At 37.8% G+C, this 21114-nt stretch overlaps 1 protein-coding gene across 3 annotated transcripts in view; it reads right to left on the reverse strand.

The window, feature by feature from the left end:
* LOC137396425 (D(1) dopamine receptor-like) overlaps nucleotides 1–21114 on the reverse strand; it is a 52835-nt gene that overhangs the window by 10772 nt on the left and 20949 nt on the right. For all 3 annotated transcript variants that reach the window (XM_068082702.1, XM_068082701.1, XM_068082700.1), the window contains 2 exons: nucleotides 3325–3508; nucleotides 237–403 (listed from right to left, as the gene is read on the reverse strand). In XM_068082702.1, the coding sequence (XP_067938803.1) occupies nucleotides 237–403; nucleotides 3325–3508 (351 nt within the window). The remainder of the gene's footprint in view (nucleotides 1–236; nucleotides 404–3324; nucleotides 3509–21114) is intronic.

The following is a 21114-nucleotide window of genomic DNA, read 5'->3' on the forward strand; positions in this document are numbered from 1 at the left end:
CAAAACTATTAGCATGCAAAAAAAATTTGCATCTCAACTACATGTGTCAATCTGTATTAATCATGTTAATTTGGCAGCAAGTATTACATAAATATTGCAATATTAATCACTGTACACTTATTTTCTTCAAGTATTGCGACTAGGATAAGCTCTTGCAACGATGTGATACTATGCAAATAGATATCTGATAGTGTGGACTCTTTTCTCAATGGATTATAAAATGCCTTTGAACTCACCTTGAAGATAACGGTGTAGCAAACAAGCATGGTTGATGCTGGCACAATAAAGCAGGTGATAAAAGCAGCGATGACAAATTTGTCAGCATGCTTTGATGACCAATCGATGGCGCAAACGATTTCACAGTAGTCATAATGTATCCATTGCATTCCGACCGGTATGAAACCTATCAATAAGTAAGGATTTTTTGTAAAGACTCAGCTGACAAATGTAGATAATCTGTCCTTTGTGTCACTCAACGCTTTTCAGCTTTCAAGTCATTGTTATTTTTATTATAATTGCAATATTGTTGAAATAACTATTAGATACATCAGTTAAAACCATTACTGTAATAACATATGTGTCTGTTCATCCATCTATCTGTCTATCTGTCTGTAGCCATTCGCACAGGGTAGACCAATTGGTAGACTAACACCAGACCATCTGGGCCAGTTAAGCACTTATCGCTTATAGCATTCTTACACCTGATCATCTCCCACAATGCACCCGAATGCCATGCTACTAGTATTTGCTGATTTGTAGCATTTGCTGATTTGTAGCATTTGCTGATTTGTAGCATTTGCTGATTTGTAGCATTAGCTGATTTGTAGCATTTGCTGATTTGTAGCATTTGCTGATTTGTAGCATTTGCTGATTTGTAGCATTTGCTGATTTGTAGCATTTGCTGATTTGTAGCATTTGCTGATTTGTAGCATTTGCTGATTTGTAGTATTAGCTGTTTTATATAAAAATTTATAGCTAAATATACCTAAATTTGCTTTATTGACAAAAGACAAATTTTTTTGATTGACATAGTAAATAAATTATCATATGGTATGTTGCTTATTAAACTTGTACAAAATTAATTGGTTAAAAGATAAGATGTCAAAATTACTTTATTAAAAATATAATTTTATAAAGAAATTGCCGTTGCTAGAAACTGAATAAGACAATATTTTAAAAAGTCCAGTTTTTACGATTGCAATTAGCTGGTAGGACGGACACTTCAACTCTTTCAACTCTCACCGCTTTCGTCAATGCGTGTCAGTAACCCTGGGCAAACGATTCGAATTTTATGAACGTTTATTAAATATATATAAACATAATACAATGAGGCTTGGAAAACACTAGTAAAATAATGGGGCAGCAAATTTCATCAAACAGAAAAAAAACAGTAGTTCACCATTATTGGGGCTGAAACTAGCAAAGTTTGTATGATTTAAAAAAACTCATAAAAAACAGTTACAGTAGCATCATATCCATCAAGCACATGTTAATCATAATTTCATCACTCAAAATATACTGGAAAAGTCATAGTTAGTATAATAAAACTCTTCATTTGCATGATAATCATTTATTACCTACTAATGAACGAGTCGTATCAATTTTTCGCGGTATGGTTCTAATAAATTTTTTTATTATAATGAAAGAAGTAGATCAAGCTATTTGAAAACTGTTACAAATAGAAGTGAAATTTCTGGTCTAACTTCATGTGCAAGAATGAATTCGATTGGTTTACGCTGTTACTCAAAATCAGCTTTTGTAAATAGAGCCATATGAGTGCTGGTTTCTCGGTCATCAGGGTTTCTGACAGACTCTACGCAATGCCAAAAACCGGTTGTTAGGGTTCAAGGGTTGAGTAAATTGTTTATTAACAAATTGAACAAGCTAACTTCAACTATGTTAAAGTATTACATAAGAGAATGGTTGATCAACACTAGCAATTGCATCTATTCACTTTCCTAATATACATGCATATAAATATATAGCACTTTTTTATATATACCTTAGCATACTTTAACAATGAACATACTTTCACTAAAAGAATAGCTTTTTACAAAAATAATTTTAAACTATTTTTATTATTCAGTTCAAGTTCTAACCCAAAACTTAACAAAATCAGTGCTCTGTTTGCTCTGTACATGTATTTAATACACAATTTTTTATGAAATATGTAGAACAAGTCAGTTGAAACACATGATAGCTGCACACCAAACAGTTGACCCACATTCATAGACTTGTCGGCAGGAGCCAAGGTATTCATACTATTCATAGAGTAAACAACAAATATTAAAGGTTGACTTGCAACAAAATTCACATTACAGTTATTTGGTATCAAAAGGTTCACCATGTCTTACTCTGTTGTGTTGTAGGTGCCAAATGTGTGGAAAAGTGATTACAAGCGCTTAAAAGCTCAAAAACGAAAAGCAGCCGTAGATTGGAATCTATTTATTTCTCTGACGTAGTCATGACAGTTTGGTTATTGTCTTGTCATGTGATGTTCTCACGTGAATTGAAAGGCCAATAAAAAGCTCAATATAAAACTTATCGTAGCAATAGTTTATGACAAACGCTTTGGGTTTTACCGAAGACCCCGCATCAAATATAGATGCTTGCTACTTTACAGTTTTGTTTCGGCCTGGTCTAATCAGCAAGTCGTAATCAAATCACGTGACCCAATACTTCGCAAATAATTTTTGCAGCATTTTTCGATTATCACAAGTGACCAACAGGCTCGTCATGATTACGAGACAATGATATGTACTCCTCCGAGGTAAGGCTAAAAAATTAAATGAATTTTTACGGTAAGTTATAAGATATCCCCGCTAAAAGCGACACCATTACGATGTCGATAAAACAGACGCGTAAGAACAATAGACATGGTTTTATTGATAGCGTGAAGTATATTTGTGAAAATATTTCGACGAATAGGTTTGCATGAAAGTGTAAACAAAAACCATCTACCACAGCTACGTCACATTTGAGCCGTTTTGGAAAAAGAATCCAAACTACAGCGATCTCGTGTGGCTGCGATTAACTGTTCGTTTTTGAGATTTTAAGAGCTTGTAATCACATTTCCGCATATTTGGCACCTACAACACAACAGAGTAAAACATGGTAAATCTTTTGGTATCAAATGACTGTAATGTGAATTTTGTTGCAAGTCAACCTTTAAATAAACAAACATGTAGCAAGTAGCCAAACTACTATACAATTTAATAAAAGTACTAGACTGCAAAGAAAATCGTACCACTGATGTAGTCGCTCGTAGTAATTATTACTAAAAGTAGTTATTAAAAGTAGTATTAACGAAAGCTGAAACTATACCTATAATAAGGCCTTGTATCCATGTCCAAGCTATCATAATACGAATTCGTCTGATTGTGAGGATTTCGAGATAGCGTAGCGGGTAGACGATGTGTACAAATCTATCAACTGAGATAAACCCAAGTGTCATCATGGATACGACTATCAGGCAGTAGTTCATTGCACATTGAAAGTAGCACATCCCCTACAAGCAAACCCAACAAAATCTTTGTTAAGACGTAAAAAACAGTACTGCAGTATTTTAAGAGTTGTGTGCACTTTGCTCAATGAGGGCACAACTCAGAAAACCAAAATTATTCCTATGGTTAATATAAAATTACATACTCAATCATTAAAAACCTAAGTGTTTGAATGGTTACACAAAGGTCAGGACAGACATATTTTCTAGAAGAATAGCAAAATCAAAGGCATTCGTGTGTGATGTACACAATCTACTATATAAACGGCAATCGTTGTCTGTGCGTGTGTGTGATTGATTGATTGTGTGTCCGCCTTATAGAGTACCGTACTTTTCCGACTATTAACCGCTACTAGGTATCTAGGGCGCGTTAACGGGATTCTCCAGTTAGTACACGCCTCTATTATACATAACCTATGGTATTCATAGTTTTACACAGAGCACGTCATATCTGGTTAGCGCGCCTCTTTACGGCGCCCAACGACATTGGCGCATTCGGAACAGCAAAATCGCGGCCGTTTGAGAAAGCACCATTCTGAGTTTGGCAGCCTATACAAAGTTGCCTATACAGCTATACAAATGTACTAATCATTAAATAAAATAGATTAATGAATAGCAATTTACATGCGATTAATATTTACTGCCAACGTGTAATGAGAAGGTCACATGAATGTTGATTTCTTGCGGTCACGGGAAAACGCAGTTCTCACCTACTACATTTCTACATAAAAAAGGTAGGCATTTCTTAATCAATGTTGTATTGTCTATGAATTGCCACACTCCCACTACATAAACCTTTCACTTGCGTCCGTGCACAAATTTAGCTATCGGCCTACTGCCAGCCATTTTGCCGATATTGCTTAATATGTATACGATATTTTTTTCAATTTCAAACTCCATCTATACTGTTTGTTTTGGTTATATATTTCATTTTGCCAACATGTTAACAAGCACTGCTATACAAAAAATTGTTGTATCTATATTTTGTGCATTTTAATTATCTGTCATGTGTCATCAACATAAGTAGTTATTTGTTTTTTAACTCGGACGCATTTAATGAACTCGCACAAAAAATCTTCGTTTTTAAGTTAGAAACTCTCGAACGAAGATTTAAAATTAAATTTTAGGCTAATTTTATAGAGAAATCTTTGGACAACACTGTCACTACTATAAAAGTCTTAAAGACCGTTGGTTATGTTATCAACGAATAATAAAATTCAGTTACTAGCAATTGCTAGTAAAACTGCAAAATGTGTCTACGGCGGTCGACCATAGAAAACGCATAAATGAGTCTACTTCAGTGAAAGGGTTGGAAATGTTGGATTTGCCACTGTTTGTGATAGTAAACATGTTCACTTCGTTCTGAGTTACTTTTATTCTTTTCCAGCTACGAGTACTACAGCTACTACAGAACTTGCACGGGTACTGCTACTGCGTTTTACCTACTAAATTTCTACATCGAAAAGGTTAGTATTGTTGTATGTTATTGCTATTTACTATGTTATTGCTATTACTGCTATTGCTATTTTAATTATATGGGTAATCACAAAAATCTGAATCAGCTATGTCATCAACATAAGTAATTGTTTTCTAACTCGATGGCATTTTCAAAACTTACACAAAAATGGTTGTTTTAACCACTTCGGGGACAATTGCATAATCCAATTTCACGTTCAGGTACAATTAAATCATGATGCTCTACAGATTATGACATGGGTCAACAAAAGTCATTTTAACCGTAGAAGCACTCACATTTGTACATAGAACACCTATACTTTTGGAAAGCAAAGAAAATTCTGTATCTGATCGTATTATCTTTATTTCAAAAATTAAAAATAATAAATATTGAAAGTAGCATGAAAAAGCGGTTTTATTAAAATTAGTGTTCTACGAACATTTTTGACTAATAAGGGTAGCATTAAAATGTATAAAACTATATATAATATATAATAACAAACGATTAAAACATACTGTGTATACAATGCAATCTACAGTCTCTTCCGTAGGTGTTAACTTATCTTCGTCACCACTTTACTGGAAGTCTGCCATTTCTATTGCTGAATTGAAGCCTATACGCATCAACTACTAACTACTACGCGTTGCTACTAACTGATCGAGATGTTGAACTTTGAACCCAAATTACTCAAAATTCTTTCATTTGACCAAAGCTGTTTGACCAGTCCGATGTCTCCAAACATGTCTGAAGGTCATGCTTAGCTTTGTAGATAGAGTGTAACTGTAAGCAGGCTCTAAATATAGATGGGTGAGTAACGCAACTACGCAAAGCCTAAAAACTGGCTAATGAACTTGAGAAGAATATACTCGAAGCCGCTATAGCGGTGCATGCACCCAAAGTGGTTAAGTTGGAAATTCTCAAACAAAGATTTAAAATTAAATTTTAGGCTAATTTTATAGAGAAATCTTTGGACAACACTGTCACTTCATACAAGTTTTAAAAATCGTTGGTTATGTTATTAACGAATAATAAAATTCAGTTACTAGCAATTGTTGGGAAAGTCGCAAAAATGTGTCTATGGCGGTCGACCATAGAAAACGCATGAGGGAGTCTACTTCAGTGAAAGGGTTGAAAACGTTGGATTTGCCACTGTTTATGATAATAAACATGTTCATTTCCTTCCACAGCTGAGTTACTTTTACTTTTTTTCAGCTACGAGAACTACAGAAACTACAGAACTCGCACGGGCACTCCGAGCTTGGCGATAGGCAGCGGTGAGAAGAAAGCGAGCAGCGTATATTACAAAAAGCACACCATCTCATTCAATGTTAGAAATGCTTGAAGCAGTACGATGCCTTCCAAAAAGCCTATTGCCCAAACGCAAAAACAGATTGATTCCCATAGAGAGAGAGATTGAATTTGCGAAGCAGCAGCAAGACAAGCCGAAACTGCAGAGCAAACGCAGCTACGCCCACAACGGAACTGCTGCTGCAGCTGCTAGAAGAGCAGAAACTGCCGAACAAACACAGGTACATCGAGAGCAGGCCAGAATAGATGCTGCAGCCGCTAGAAGTGCAGAGACTACTAGACCGACCCCAGCAGTAACTCAAACGGCTCAGAGCAGCCGCTACATCGGCCAGACGTGCAGAAACCTCCGCGCGGATGCAGCGGCGACAAGAACATGATGCACTACCTACAACAGCTGCTTACCGAGCTGAATTTTCAGAACTGATGAAACGGCGACAATAGCGAGATGCACTAACTACAGCAGCTGCTACCAGGCGCCGTGTATGAACAGAAAACTTTGCGCTTGACTACAGTCATGCAACACAATATAGGGTTGAATTTTTTTTATGGGACGAATGTCCAAAAATGCTCCAGATGTAACGCCTTACGTTGAAAAGGCGAGAGGCCATATATGTAGTTTATATAGTAGATTTTATTGATAACAAATTTTATCAACAACCGTATTACTGCTGCACAGTTTGTATATACCATGTCAAAACACAGGCTATAGACGAAGAACTGGTGAGTCATGATTAGTGTTTCAAGCATGTAGAAGTCTCAATTCAATGAAAGCTGGCGATAGCTAAGCAGTGCAACAGCAAAATATTTTCTAGAATTTCTTAAAATATGTAAAACTTTTCCATACTGCCAGTTTGAACGGCGTCAGTTTGCCTAGCAATGTCAATTTCATTATCAGTTCTGTGTACAAATTTAGGACAATGCCGATTTGAGTAGTTCGAGACTGATGCATTGTAGACTAGCTGTAAAACACATTGCATATCTCCAATGGGCTCTCCAACATTATTGACATGTACAACTGCATATGTGTATGCAGTCAGATCAGCACAAAAATTTCAGTAGATTGCATATTTGGAGTTGTTTTACAGTATGAAAGACAACTCTCAATAAAACTATTGCTTTACGTAAATCTGTTCCCGAACACGGGTAATGCAGCTAGTTTACTATATAAACGGCAATCATTGTCTGTCTGCGTGCGTGTTTGATTGATTGTCCGCCTTATAGAGTACCGTACTTTTCGGACTATTACCCACTACTAGGTATCTAGGGCGCGTTAACGGGAATCGACGGTTAATACAAGCCTCTATACATAATCTATTCATCGGTTTTACACAAAAACACGTCATCTCCGGTTAGCGCACGCCTCTTTACGGCGCCCAATGACACTGGTGCATTTGAAACAGCAAAATTGCTGCTGTGTTAAAAAGCACCGTCCTGAGTTCGGCGGCCTATACAGCTATACAAATGTGCTAATCATTAAATAAAATAAATCAATGAATAGTAATTTACATGCAATTAATTTTTACTGCCAACATGTACAGAGAAGGTCACGCGAACGCTGGTTTCTTGCGGTCACTGGAAAACGCAGTTTTCTCCTACTAAATTTCTACATAAAAAAGGTAAGTATTTCTTAATCAGTGTTGTATTGTCTATGAATTGCCACACTTCCACTACTACAGAACTTGCACGGGTACTGCTACTGCGTTTTACCTACTAAATTTCTACATCAAAAAGGTTAGTACTTCTTATTCAATGTTCTATTGTCTATGAATTGCCACACCTCCACTACTTAAAAACCTTGGATTTGCAACTGTTCGTGATAGTAAGCATGTTCATTTCCTTCCGCTGCTGAGTTACTTTCACTTTTTTTTCAGCAACAAGTACCACAGAACTACAGCTACTACAGAACTTGCACGGGTACTCCGAGCGTTGCGTTAGGCGACGGTGAGAAGAAAGCGATGGTGTGCTTTATTACAAAAAAAGAACACCATATCATTCACTTTTAGAAACGCTTGAACAGGCTTGGGGTCACTAGCAGTGCAGTGCGCACTGCACTGCACTAGTGCACTGCACTAGTGCAGTGCATAGTGCAGTGCAATTTAAAAATAGAAATGTCTAGTGCAATGCTAGTGCAAATTTGACATGAGTTCCTGGGTGCACTAGTGCAAGTGCAGTGCTTAGTGTGACATGGTATGTACTAGTGCAGTGCCTAGTGCGGATTAGAAAATTCCCATAAACGCACTAGTGCAAGTGCAGCGCACAGTGCAACATAAAATGCTCTAGTGCAATGCCTAGTGCGGATTGGAAACTTTTTCATAAATGCACTAGTGCAAGTGCAGTGCCTAGTGCAACATAGTATGCACTAGTCTAAACTAGATCTAAACTGACTGACGCCAACTTTGAAAGGCTAATGTTCCTTCGGTCTAATAAACATCTTCTCTGAACAATATTGCTTATCAATTTCGCCATCAATATGACTTACTGTTTATATGATACTGGTTTATCCAAGGGTAGATTTTCTTGTTGTACATAGTACATTTATGTAATAAGAAGTGAATTCTGAAGATGGAATGTGAATTCTTCCATTCCATGCTTGCTTAGTATATTTAGTTATTGTAAGTGTAATACATTGCACTATTTGATATCTGTTGTCATCTGCACTATTTAATATTGAGCATTATTGTAGGTCTATGGTTTGTTTAAACTTTTAGGTGAGGCTAGTTTATTTGATAAATACATGGCTGACATCCTTTGCACGGCTATAATTGTACTATTGCAGTGGATAGCAGGAGATATCTGTTGATTAGCAAGCGATTCTTGCAGCTGCTATAGCAAAAAAGCTCATTGGTCTAGTGCCTAGTGAAGTTTAATAGTGAAGTGCCTAGTGCATTTATGATTTTACATTGCACTAGTGCTAGTGCAATGTCTAGTGCACAAGAATTTTTGCTATTGCAGTGCCTAGTGCATTTTTTACTTCACTTTCCAATGCACTAGTGCTAGTGCAGTGCCTAGTGCACAAGAATTTCTGCTAGTGCAGTGCCTAGCGCATTTTATATTATTACTATGCCATGCACTAGTGCTAGTGCAGTGCCTAGTGCACCTTACTGTCGTCTAGCCAGCAAATAGTGCAGTGCGCTCATTACTCACTAGTGGCTCCAAGCCTGCGCTTGAAGCAGTACAATGCCTCCCAAAAAGCCTACTGCCCAAATGCAAGAACTGATTGATTCCCGCACAAAAGGAGACCGAATTCAAAAAGCAGCAGCTAGATGAGCAGAACTTGCAGAGCAAACACAGCTATGCCCACAACGAAACAAAACTGCTACTGCAGCTGCTAGAAGTGCAGAAACTGCAGAGCAAACACAGCTACGCCTACAATAAAACAGAATAGCTACTGCATTTGCTAGAAGTGCAAAAACTGCAGAGCAAATGCAGCTACACCTACAACGAAACAGAATAGCAGCTGCTAAAAAAACAGAAACTGCTGAACAAACACAGGTACATTGAGAGCAGGCCAGAATAGATGCTGCAACTGCTAGAAGTGCAGAGACTGCTGAGCCAACCCAGCAGCGACACAAACGGATCAGAGCAGCCGCTACAGGGCTAGACGTGCAGAAACCTCAGAGCAGATGCAGCGCGACAAGAACATGATGCACTAGCTACAACAGCTGCTCGGCGAGCTGAATTTTCAGAGCAGATGAAACGGCGACAACAGCGAGATGCACTAACTACAGCAGCTGCTACTAGGCACCGTGTATGGGCAGAAAACTTTGCACTTGACTACAGTCCTACAACACAGTATAGGGCCGAATTTTTCTATGGGACGAATGTCTAAAAATGCTCCAGATGTAATGCCTTACGTTGGAAAGGCGAAAGGCCATATATGTAGTTTATATATGTCCTAGTAGATTTTATTGATAATAATTTTTATCAATACCACCACATTACTGCTGCACAGTTTGTATATACCATGTCAAAACACAGGCTATAGACGAAGAACTGGTGAGCCATTGTTAGTGTTTTAAGGATGTAGAAGTCTCAATTCAATAAATGCTAGTGATAGCTTGAAAGAGCGATAGCAAATATTTTCTAAAGTTTCTTAAAATATGTAAAACTTTTCAATACTGCCAGTTTGAAGAAATTCAGTTTGCCTAGCAATGTCAATTTCATTATCAGTTCTGTGTACAAAATTAGGACAACTCCGATTTGAGTGATTCGAGACTGATGCATTGTAGACTAGCTATAAAACAAATTGCATATTACATTGGTCTCTCCAACATTATTGACATGTACGACTGCATATGCGTATGCAGTCTGCTCAGCACAAAAATTTCAGTTGATTGCATATTTAGTTGTTTTAAAGCATGAAAGACAGCTCTCAATAAATCTATTGCTTTACGTAAATCTGTTCCCAAACACGGGTAATGCAGCTAGTGCTAGTATTAACGGATGAACGTTGCAAGGGAGCACAAATCTTATGAGAAAAAGGTATTCTTAACAGTTATGTATTTTTGAAAAAATGCAATTGTCGTATCAGCCAAAGCTATTTTAGGATGAAAATAATTAAAATTTTCACATAGAACCCTTTAGACTAGCTAGGACCACAATTGAAGCATAGCCTTTAATATATTTTAAACACTTCAGCTTGTATTCTTCAAGGTTGACTTGCAACAAAATTCCCATTACAGTTAATTGGTATCAAAAGATTCATCATGTCTTACTCTGTTGTGTTGTAGATGCCAAATACGTGGAAATGTGATTACAAGTTCTTAAAAGCTCAAAAACGAAAAACCGCCATAGATTGGAATCTTTTTATTTATCTGACGTTATCATTACAGTTTGGTTATTGTCTTGTCACGTGATGTTCTCACGTGAATTGAAAGGTCAATAAAAAGCTCAATATAAAACTTATCGTAGCGCTAGTTTATGACAAACGCTTCGGGTTTTACCGAAGACCCTGTATCAAATTAACATGCTCGCTACTTTACAGTTTTGTTTCGGCGTTATTCAACCGTCAAATCGTCATCTGATCACGTGACCCAATACTTCGCAAATAATTTTTGCAGCACTTTTCGATTATCACAGGTGATCAACAGGCTCGTCATGATTATCAGACAAGGATATGTACTCCTTCAAGCTAAGGTTAAAAGGTTTAACGATTTTTTATGGTAAGTTATAAGATATCCCTGCTAAAAGTGACAGCATTACAATGATGATAAAACAGACGCGCAAGAACAATAGACAGGGTTTTATTGAATGCGTGAAGTATATTTGGGAAAATATTTCGACGAATGAGGTTGCATGAAAGTGTAAACAGAAACCATCCTGTAACAACTATGTCCCATTTAAGCCGTTTTGGAAAGTGAATCCAAACTACGGCGGTCTCGTGTGGCTGTGATTAACTGTTCATTTTTTAACTTTCAAGAGCTTAGAATCACATTCCCATATATTTTGCACCTACAACACACAGAGTAAGACATGGTGAATCTTATGATACCAAATAACTGTAATGTGAATTTTGTTGCAAGTCAGCCTTTAAAGAATAGAGAAAGCATAATACTATTATGCTTTATTAGTTATCTTGAGGTGTTGACTGATGTTCTAAAAAAAGAATCAAGGAGATTGACCAACCAGAAGCTGAGATATAGCTAGCCAAACACAGGTCTACCAAAAAACATAAGTGTTTTGGTAATCATCAATATATGAGGTATGAAATCGACTTGTGTGCCATTGGTCAATTAAGCCAACTAATGCGCTCTCCTAAAACAATTACGGTGTTTTAATTGGTTTAATCCCTGGAAGTATAGAACAATCAAATTGGGCCTAACAATCATGGCTCTGAGAATTCCGAACCAGTCCCTCTGAAGTGTAGATTAGTTTTAGCATACCGGTAAAATGATTACACACATCTATTATTTCGCAACATTTTGCTATCTTGCTAGTTCAGTTCAGTTTTGTTGTTCTCCTACTTAGCTTCCCTATTCAGACTCATCTTTAGCGTTGTTCAGATTTTTTTAACTATAGCTAATAAATGGAATCAATTAAATCAATCATCAATCTCGGTTATCATTTGGAATTTTCTACAAATTATATTAGTTGCATCATTTATTCTATACGCAGTTATATTATTATTTTGTATAATATGCATTATGATTATTATATTAATCATAAAAAATAATCATAGATAATATAATAGATCAATAGAAAAATCAAATCAAAAGTTATCGTTTTCTTTTCTTACAGCAAGAGCAGCACGGTCAAGTTATCCTTTTTAAGATTATGGCTGTAGTGAACTTACAGTCTGTTAATAGTGACGATAATCATGAAAATCAACTGAATGCTGCAGTAGATACACAGTAGAAAAATGATGAATGAACAAAAAGTCACATTCCCATTTCTTATTCTAAACAAACTGCAAATTGCGGATGTCGCATATAGACTATACACGCGCCGTTTGTTGAGCCGAGGATCTTCAAAGCATATCCGTGGAGATCGAGTTAAAATTTGAAGCACAATAGTCAAAATCTGCTCTTCTGTTTTGAAAAATCATGGCGAGGGGTTGTGGGCAAATACCTTTACCACACAATCTTTGCTTGATTTGCCTGAGAAACCAGAGCTAGTCTGTAAATTATTTACTATCACGAGAAGCGTTTCACATCTCGTAGCCAAAACAATCATTATACGTAATGGCGGTAAGGGTGCGCAACTTTGGCACATGACCATTAAGTCGATTTCATACGTCACAGTTCTCGAGATTTTCGAAGGGTTTTCCTCTGATTCTTTATTAGATAGACCTGTGTTTGGCTGGCTATATCTCAGCTTCTAGTGGGTCAATCTCCTTGATTCCTTTTTTTAGAACATCAGTCAACACCTCAAGATAACTAATAAAACATAATAATATTATGCTTTTTTTTATTCTTTAAGCAACAGTATTAGTTTTATTAGTTGCTTATTTCTTCCAAATTTGAAATCAGAAATATTTAATCACAATCGTGAACAAAACATGGAAGCTGCTTTAAAAAGCTGCCCCTATGCAAGCCTACTCTTTTTACATTTGACACTTGGCAGTAAGCAGTGCAGTCCACATATTTTAACAAAAGTCAGACTGATGGCATGCTTTGTAACATTCAATGTAACAATGCTTCAGTGTTACAATCTTATATCTATCATTTGTGAGAAAATTATGGCTTTTGTTAACCAATGGGTTCAGTCATCATAAGTTGTACTCTGTTGTGCCTCTACTTTTCTGTTTATATTTTTGAGAGATAACATATCTTGTAATACAGCAGTTTAAGCAGTAAGGAAATTAGATGCATTTTTGAACATAAATTGACCTTTCGGACCTAGTGGTGAAACTTAATAGAACAAGCAACCATGCTAATTACTTTGGACATAAAAATACACCACTACATATTTTTATTAAACTCTGCAGGATTGCTTCAGCCATTCATAACCTAGTGGAAAATTGGTATAACTACTGTAAAACCACTATTTGAATGCCACTATTATAGAAAAAGGTTTTAACAATAGAGCGGTATCCTTTACTTGAATTCCTCCTGTATTTGATTATCACTTTGAAATTCTTTGATCTTTAGGAACCCGCACGAGCAAGTGAGCAGTAGAAAAGTGTCCTCAAAATGGTGCTAATAATGATTGGGTTACATCATTAACATTTAATTCTTTTAAGGTTGCTGTTTGTATCGCAGTGTCGATGTTTGTATCGCAGTGTCGATGTTTGTATCGCAGTGTCGATGTTTGTATCGCAGTGTCGATGTTTGTATCGCAGTGTCGATGTTTGTATCGCAGTGACGATGTTTGTGTTATTCAACTCAAAAACTTACAAGTGTTTCTTTAAACCTTTGAAAACTCAATATAAATAATGAATAACTGTGTTAGGCGAATAGTAGTTTCTTGTTTAACACCTTTCTGATACTTTGAAATACGGGAAAAACGGATTACAATTACGATGGAATCTGTACTACTATTTTCAAACTATACTTTGTGCTTAGACTAAATGCGATTGAATGTTTATGCTTATCATAATTGTCTCAAAAACTTTTTTCGAATAACAAAGCGTAAAAGTTTTGCTCCTCTAACAAAACTTTTTGGATTTGGATGGTAATATCGATTAGTTCAGCGCTGCAGAAGAAAAGCTGGGGTCAGCAGAGTTAAAAGTATTAAACAGTAAGAAGAAAAGGAAATGGGTCCATATAGAAGCAACAATCACAACGCAACCTGCCGAAAAAACGGTGCAAATATTTTTGTTTTAAAATGTTTATTTCCGTTTCCGCATGTATTATAATTATGCCTTGCAATTTCATTTGTTTATATTTTATATATTTGCACCACTTGAAGACAGGGTTGGCTTGGTTTAAACCAATGGCTTAAACTGAGTGGTTTAAACCAGCCCAATAAAACCGATTTTTATGGTTTTTTCGGTTTTTTTCATTATTTTTGTGAAAAATAATATTTTAAGCTCCTAGTGGTTCATGTGCAGTAGAAATGCAATTATATGTAATTATCAGCTGTGGAAGTTTATTTAGGACACAGTGGTAAATTGATGGCAGAGCTCAAGTTGAAACTACATAAAATCCTAGCACAACAATGAATTAGTGAATTTCATTTTCAATTGGTTTTATCAAGTGATATGATGATCTCTTTACTAATGAAATATAAAAACCATGTGAAATATACTAATCCAATCATCGTCTCTAATAATGAATGAATACTTTCTCAAGTCTGGCCAGTGACAAAGGATTACTTATAATTAGAAATTAAAACAATAAAATCTTTTTGGGCAAAAGCTTCAAGTTTGCAAACTAATATTTCATTTATTGGTCACAAGCCAAAATCGTTGGATTGTTAGAATTCAGTTTATCAGGTTTGTTGTGTTTTGAAAAGTTTTGAAAGGCAAAGGTTTTAAGGCAAAACGTAATAGGTGTGCTGTCGTAACGTGAGGTCACGCAGATAGGCTTAAAGCTCACATAGCCAAATATCAAGCTGAAAACACCAATTTAGACAGTGATGCTAATATTCAGGTGATAGAAGTTGAGTCATCTGCCACTGCTCCAAACACTAGCAATGCATCTGCATTATGCTCTGCTCTACGCTACCACACAAATAATCACTGGGATTAAAGTTCCTACTTATACATAGAGCTGTATGTAAAATATTCACTTTATGTGATAAGATTTCTGCTCTGTATTTCATCGACCATGTTTGATTTAAGACTCGTTCTGAAATTTCCATATTTTTTCTTTCTTTTTTTCCCATAAAAACTGCCACAGTACCATCTTTAACAGATGATTCCACATATGTATGTTCAATACTCAATCATGCGGCTATAGTAAGTAACGTTAATTAGACTTAAAATTGCAAAAACCTCAGTAAAATTATAAAAACCATAAAAACCGGTTTAATCCAAGAAAACCTGGTTTTTCTCAATTTTTTCATAAAAACCATGGTTTTTTCCAACCCTGCTTGAAGATGATTAATATTATATAACCTCTAAACTTGCAGGGTTACAGCCTATTATTTGATAGCAACGTTGTGGTTATATAGACTTAGCTTACAATAGATCGACGCTCATCCCTCCTTTCTGTTGCACATAAAAAGATAGTTTTGGCTGCAAACTGTAGCAAACACCATAACTGTCGCGTGCAGTTTTTATTGTATTTGCTAGGTAAATCAGACACACTGATTCCGATTTTGTACTCAAAATAAAGATTGGTCCTCTAACTTTCAGAGTAATGAAGGCTTTTTTACAGTGTTTTAATATCGGTCTCGAAAACAACACGATCAGCACAACAAGCACCGCTCGTAAATACGTGATGTAATCTAGCTTAGGAATGTTAGGACTGTGTAGACCGATTTAGAATAATATAGATGGGTGTTTTAAAATCTATTATTATCTAAATTCAGCCTTAAAAATAATCTTAGTCTTTTCTGAAAGGTAGATAAGCTATTTAACATTGCATATTTAAAAAAGTGCGATAACAACGCTAGCTTGTGATAAAATCGCGCTTTTTGAGCTCATTTTTCTCGGCGTTCAGTCTATTTAAACATTGCGCATGATGCGAATTAACAAATGTGCTTTGTTGAAAAAGGTAAGGAATTATAGTAGTGCGCTTTTGAAATACAAATCACTGAAGTGTGGAAAACTTTTGAAATAAAGTAGTTTGCATCACATTTCTTTGTAATAATTCCCAAAAGCCGCTTCCATCTTTTGTAAGCATGAAACATTCAATAAATTATGTGTCTATCAAAACTCAATTATTGTTGTCAGTTTAATCTTTTAAACTTGTGGATTAACCACAACATGAAAACATTTGAATAAACCACCATGTTGTTGTGGTAGCAGAGTGCAGAGATCAGGGCCAGCTGCCTAGCTGATCCTAGAATCTACGCTATAGCCGGGTCAAGTCTCGACACAGCAAGAGACGTGGCAGTAGATGAGCCAACTTGCTCTACCGGGCTACTCACTCGACTCTCTCCATTCTCTCTCTCTCGCGAGCTAAACAAAATACAGAAAGGAGCCAACAATAAACTGATAAGCCAATCAAGAAGCGGAGAAGAGCCAACAATAAACTGATAAGCCAATCAAGAAGCGGATAGGAGCCAACAATGAACTGATAAGCCAATACAATCAAGAAGCGGAGCTAAAAAGAAGATCATATTTATATAAGGAGGCCAGATAAGCCAAGAAAGGCAGAGATAGCTGGCGGTCTCTCTGCGTGTTGTTCATTGTAATGCACACACATTAATCACATGTGTTTGTACATATTTGTAAAGTCTATCTACGTTTTATTGCTTACACTCAGTTCCTCAACTTTTGTGGAGTAATGGGTGTGGAGCAGTAAAAGGAACCAGCAGTTTCGTTTACATTGGTCACAGCGGTGGGATCACAGATCTCGACTCCACAGAAAGAGGCAGAACTCTGGATTATCAAGCTAGGGCAGTTCTATTGATAGTGTGAGAAAAGAGGCACTGGAGACAGATCGCCTTGAGGTGAAATACATTCTTGATTATGGCGGGCTGTATTCTTATAGGGCAACTCTGCTTTCTACTGATCGGGGAGCTCTCTAAAAGTCAGCGTTAAGATGAACGCCAGACATGCTAGAAGACTAGATCGACAGTACCGACTGTCTCACCGAGGAGCTCGAAAAGATGATGTCCCTGGGTCCCAGCTTCTGGTAGCTAGTTCGAATCACTTCAGTACTATTGTACTATTGCACCTCAGTACTACTACAGTACCATTGAGTACTTCATCAGCCAATCCCAGGAGGTGGCTGATGCAAACAGCTGAACCAACTAGTCTGCTCTACTTCTGAGCTCTGTGAGAAGAAGCAGAAAACTGCGAGCAATCCGGCTTTTGCATGCGAGCTGACCATGTAAAAGCTGCCGTTGAAGTGCTACAAGCCTGATTTGTCCTCTTCCAAAGCAGGTTCAGTGTAAGCTGAGTACTCTTAGGCGAGCCGCAGTCACTATGCTTCGAGAGCATGCCTGCCAGGTAGAGCGTTTGGTTCGTGTGGCTTAGGGGGACATGATAGGACTTGCTCTTGCCCTATAGGACGAACATGATAGGACGATGTATCATAGAGCAGATCTGTTTTGCATCACCATAAATCAAGCAGAACTACAGCGCCACCTGCTGGCTGTACCGACTCTTACTCTAAGGAATGTGGTTCGAGCTGGGAGGGGGTTCTTCCAGGTCAAGCCGAATGGTCATCAATCTGCAGATGTCAAGACTGTAACTAGAGGCCCCAGAAGAGCAAACTGCAGTGTTGCAAGACCTGATTGTCAGCCAGGTAGCACTGGTCATGTAGCAACTGACAAAGCAGGTCAAATAGCTGCAGCAGGAGAGAAGTCAGCTCCAGGAGACCACCGAAAAAAAACCTTACAGTGTTGGTGGTGGAGAAGCTAAGGACACATCCATTAGGACTGCCCTAGCAAAAAGCCTAAACACCAGAGAAACAGCAAAGAGCTGCAACAGTAGGATCGTCTACTGGTTGCACTAAGGCTTCCAACCAATCGTTGGAAACTGTCTTTTAAAGGCCGGCCTAACATGTCACTGGTTAGAGATGCTCTGCCAGAAGGAGCTCCAGCCTCGTAGAATCCAAGAAGTACTAGAGAACTGAGAGGGAAAAAGTCTGTACCTAACATACTGGCTTAGATGGCGATGAAGGAGACTCTGGCCATAGCTCTAGATTTATTTGAAGGTTGTGGAGGAACTGGATCACCAGCACCTAGAGGATGGGTCAGACATGGCAACATGCTTCGACTGAAACCAAGCCACACCAGGCTGTGTTGCCAAAGGTGTGCTCAAAGATTGGCCCAAAGAACCCTGGCTGGTGCAACATCGGACGCTTGTTTTGACGGCTGCCCTGATTTGCCTTACGCTCCTCTTTTGGCTCTATGTGACACCCCAAGAGCTGGCTTTTAGAGTGTGGTTCCTTGAGGCTATCCTCGAAACCGAGACTGAAAGCAATCAGTTAGCACGCAGTCAGAATCAGGATTATCCTGGACTCAAGAACATGTCTTGTAAGACAAGGTTAGTGCAGAACTAAGCAGGGCACAAGCACTTGACTGGATTTACTCTATTAGTTACTTTTTTTCGAAAAGGTGGAAGGGTGACTTGTCCAGTTTTTGATCGACACCAGGGCACGACAAACTTGCTGAGCAAGCAAGTGTTTGACAAGCTCTTTCAGGGAGAAAGGAACTTGTTGTAAGAGAGTGGCAGCTACGATCTCATGGTCGATGAGACCCAGCTGTCATTCTACAGAGTCGTGCTACTGTCCATGTGGCTAAAAAATGTAATAACTGAAGAGGTCTTTGTGGGGAGTAACATCAATAAGGACGTCATCCTCAGGATGCCGTTTTTGGTGACACACAAGTGTGCAAAAATATCACAACAGTTTGGGGTCTTTGTGGACAGTTGGCCCTTGACCTGAATGGATAGACATGGTGGGTTGTCATACAGTGAAGTCCAAGTAGTACGGTACAAGGTGTTGCCAGCTAGAACCAAAATGAATACTTCGTGTTGAGTGACCACAAGGACTTATTTCCCAGTAGAAGTCATAGAAGGCTGTCCGGTTGAGCCGTCGTTGGCTACAAGTTTGAACCGGCCTGAGTCAAAAGAATGCACAGTCACGCCTCAACCTTACAGACCAACTCCTACTGCACCTCCGAGATGATATCACAGTCAGCATTTACACAAGAGTAGAGGACCACCAGGTGGATGACAAACCACAACTCTATGGTTCGGGTGTCGCTTTTCCAAGTGCAAATACGCCAGACGTAAGGGTGTCAGCACACTTGGAAGACTTGTTTGGAGCGAATAAAGCTGCACAAAGCCAGGAAAGACCAAGAAGCTGGCATGGTTGCTGACACATTACTAGGGTACGTTCAGCACCGTTGATAGAGATATGGAATGGACCTTCGGGGTAGTGCATTCTATTCCGCTGAAGACCCGACCCATCTGGCAACCTCTTTAGATCAGTTGGGATCGGAGAAAGAGACGGAGTTTGTGAATCAAGTTCACGAGCTGTTGAGCAAGGTACTCCACAAGTCGGCTGAAAGTGCATGAAGCTCTCCGACAGTGTTGGTCTAGAAAAAAAATAGCAAGTGGCGATTCTGTGTCAACTACCGGCAGCTGAATACCGTTATCGAGCAGGATGCCTACCCCTTCTCCGGGTCAAAGAAAAGATCGAAGAAGAAAGAGCCTGCCAGTTGCTGAAAGAAAGCCACTGCTGGCAGGTGTTTGCAGAGCCTAATGCAAGAACATATCTAGATAAGGAGCCCAGATGAGCCTAGGAAGGCAGAAGTAGCTAGCAGTCTCTCTGCATCTTGTTCATTGTAATGCACACACATTGATTTATATTTTAGTATATTAAGTATTATAAATATTTGCAAAATATATATATATATACATCTTATTGCTTACACTCGGTATCTTTACTCCTGTAGAGTTGTAAAGGGAAACAGCAGTTTCCTTTACATTATGTACTGCCCTTGTAACTACAAACAATTTGACCTAACATTCAATCAACTTTTAGTCAATTTTAGTAGCTATTATAAATGCCTTTTTAATTACATATAAATATATTTAAAAACTTTAAAATAACCTGAGTGCCCTGTTAAAATGTTGGACAACTCAAAGAAGGCTAAAGTCCAGCTATTTTATTTTGTTCAAATAATGAAACATAGCAATAGACACTTGAGTGGCACATAGAATCAATGAAATCACTTGATCCCACAACTACTGCATGTAATTTGATTGGTCAGATCACGCAGTTTTTGGTTAACAAAAGTTAAGGAAGTGCAAAAATAATTTTTTTGTATGTAAATAGGGAATTCTTCATGCTAGAGCCTTCAAGAGATTCTAGAGCTAGTAAGACAGTCTAGTTGAATGAACTATCCAGTTTATCAAAATGTTGAAAGTTCACATTTCAAGCTCCTGGTCAATAGTTGCACTGTAGTCAGTCTATGGAACAACTGCTAAAATGCTAAACAGTTGGACATGAAAAGCTTGTGACCTGCCAGCAGATGGCTTTAAATGTTAGAGAATTAAAAAAAAATTGGAAAATTGTCAAAACTCCATGACCTGTGAGAACACATCTCCTGAAATCATAAAAAACACTCCTATTGGCCACACTGCCTCCTATTGGCCACACTGCCTCCTATTGGCCACACTGCCTCCTATTGGCCACACTGCCTCCTATGGCCTCCAATGTACGAATTTAATGCTTACAAATTTTCTAAACAAGGAAATGATTTACAATAGAATTGACCATAAAAAAGAAACAAATAAATGGTTTGGACCAAAATAAAATCGAATGCCAGACAATGATCAAGT

This window comes from Watersipora subatra, chromosome 5 (genome assembly GCF_963576615.1).
Source record: "Watersipora subatra chromosome 5, tzWatSuba1.1, whole genome shotgun sequence".
In the NCBI taxonomy this organism is placed as follows: Eukaryota; Metazoa; Bryozoa; class Gymnolaemata; order Cheilostomatida; family Watersiporidae; genus Watersipora; species Watersipora subatra.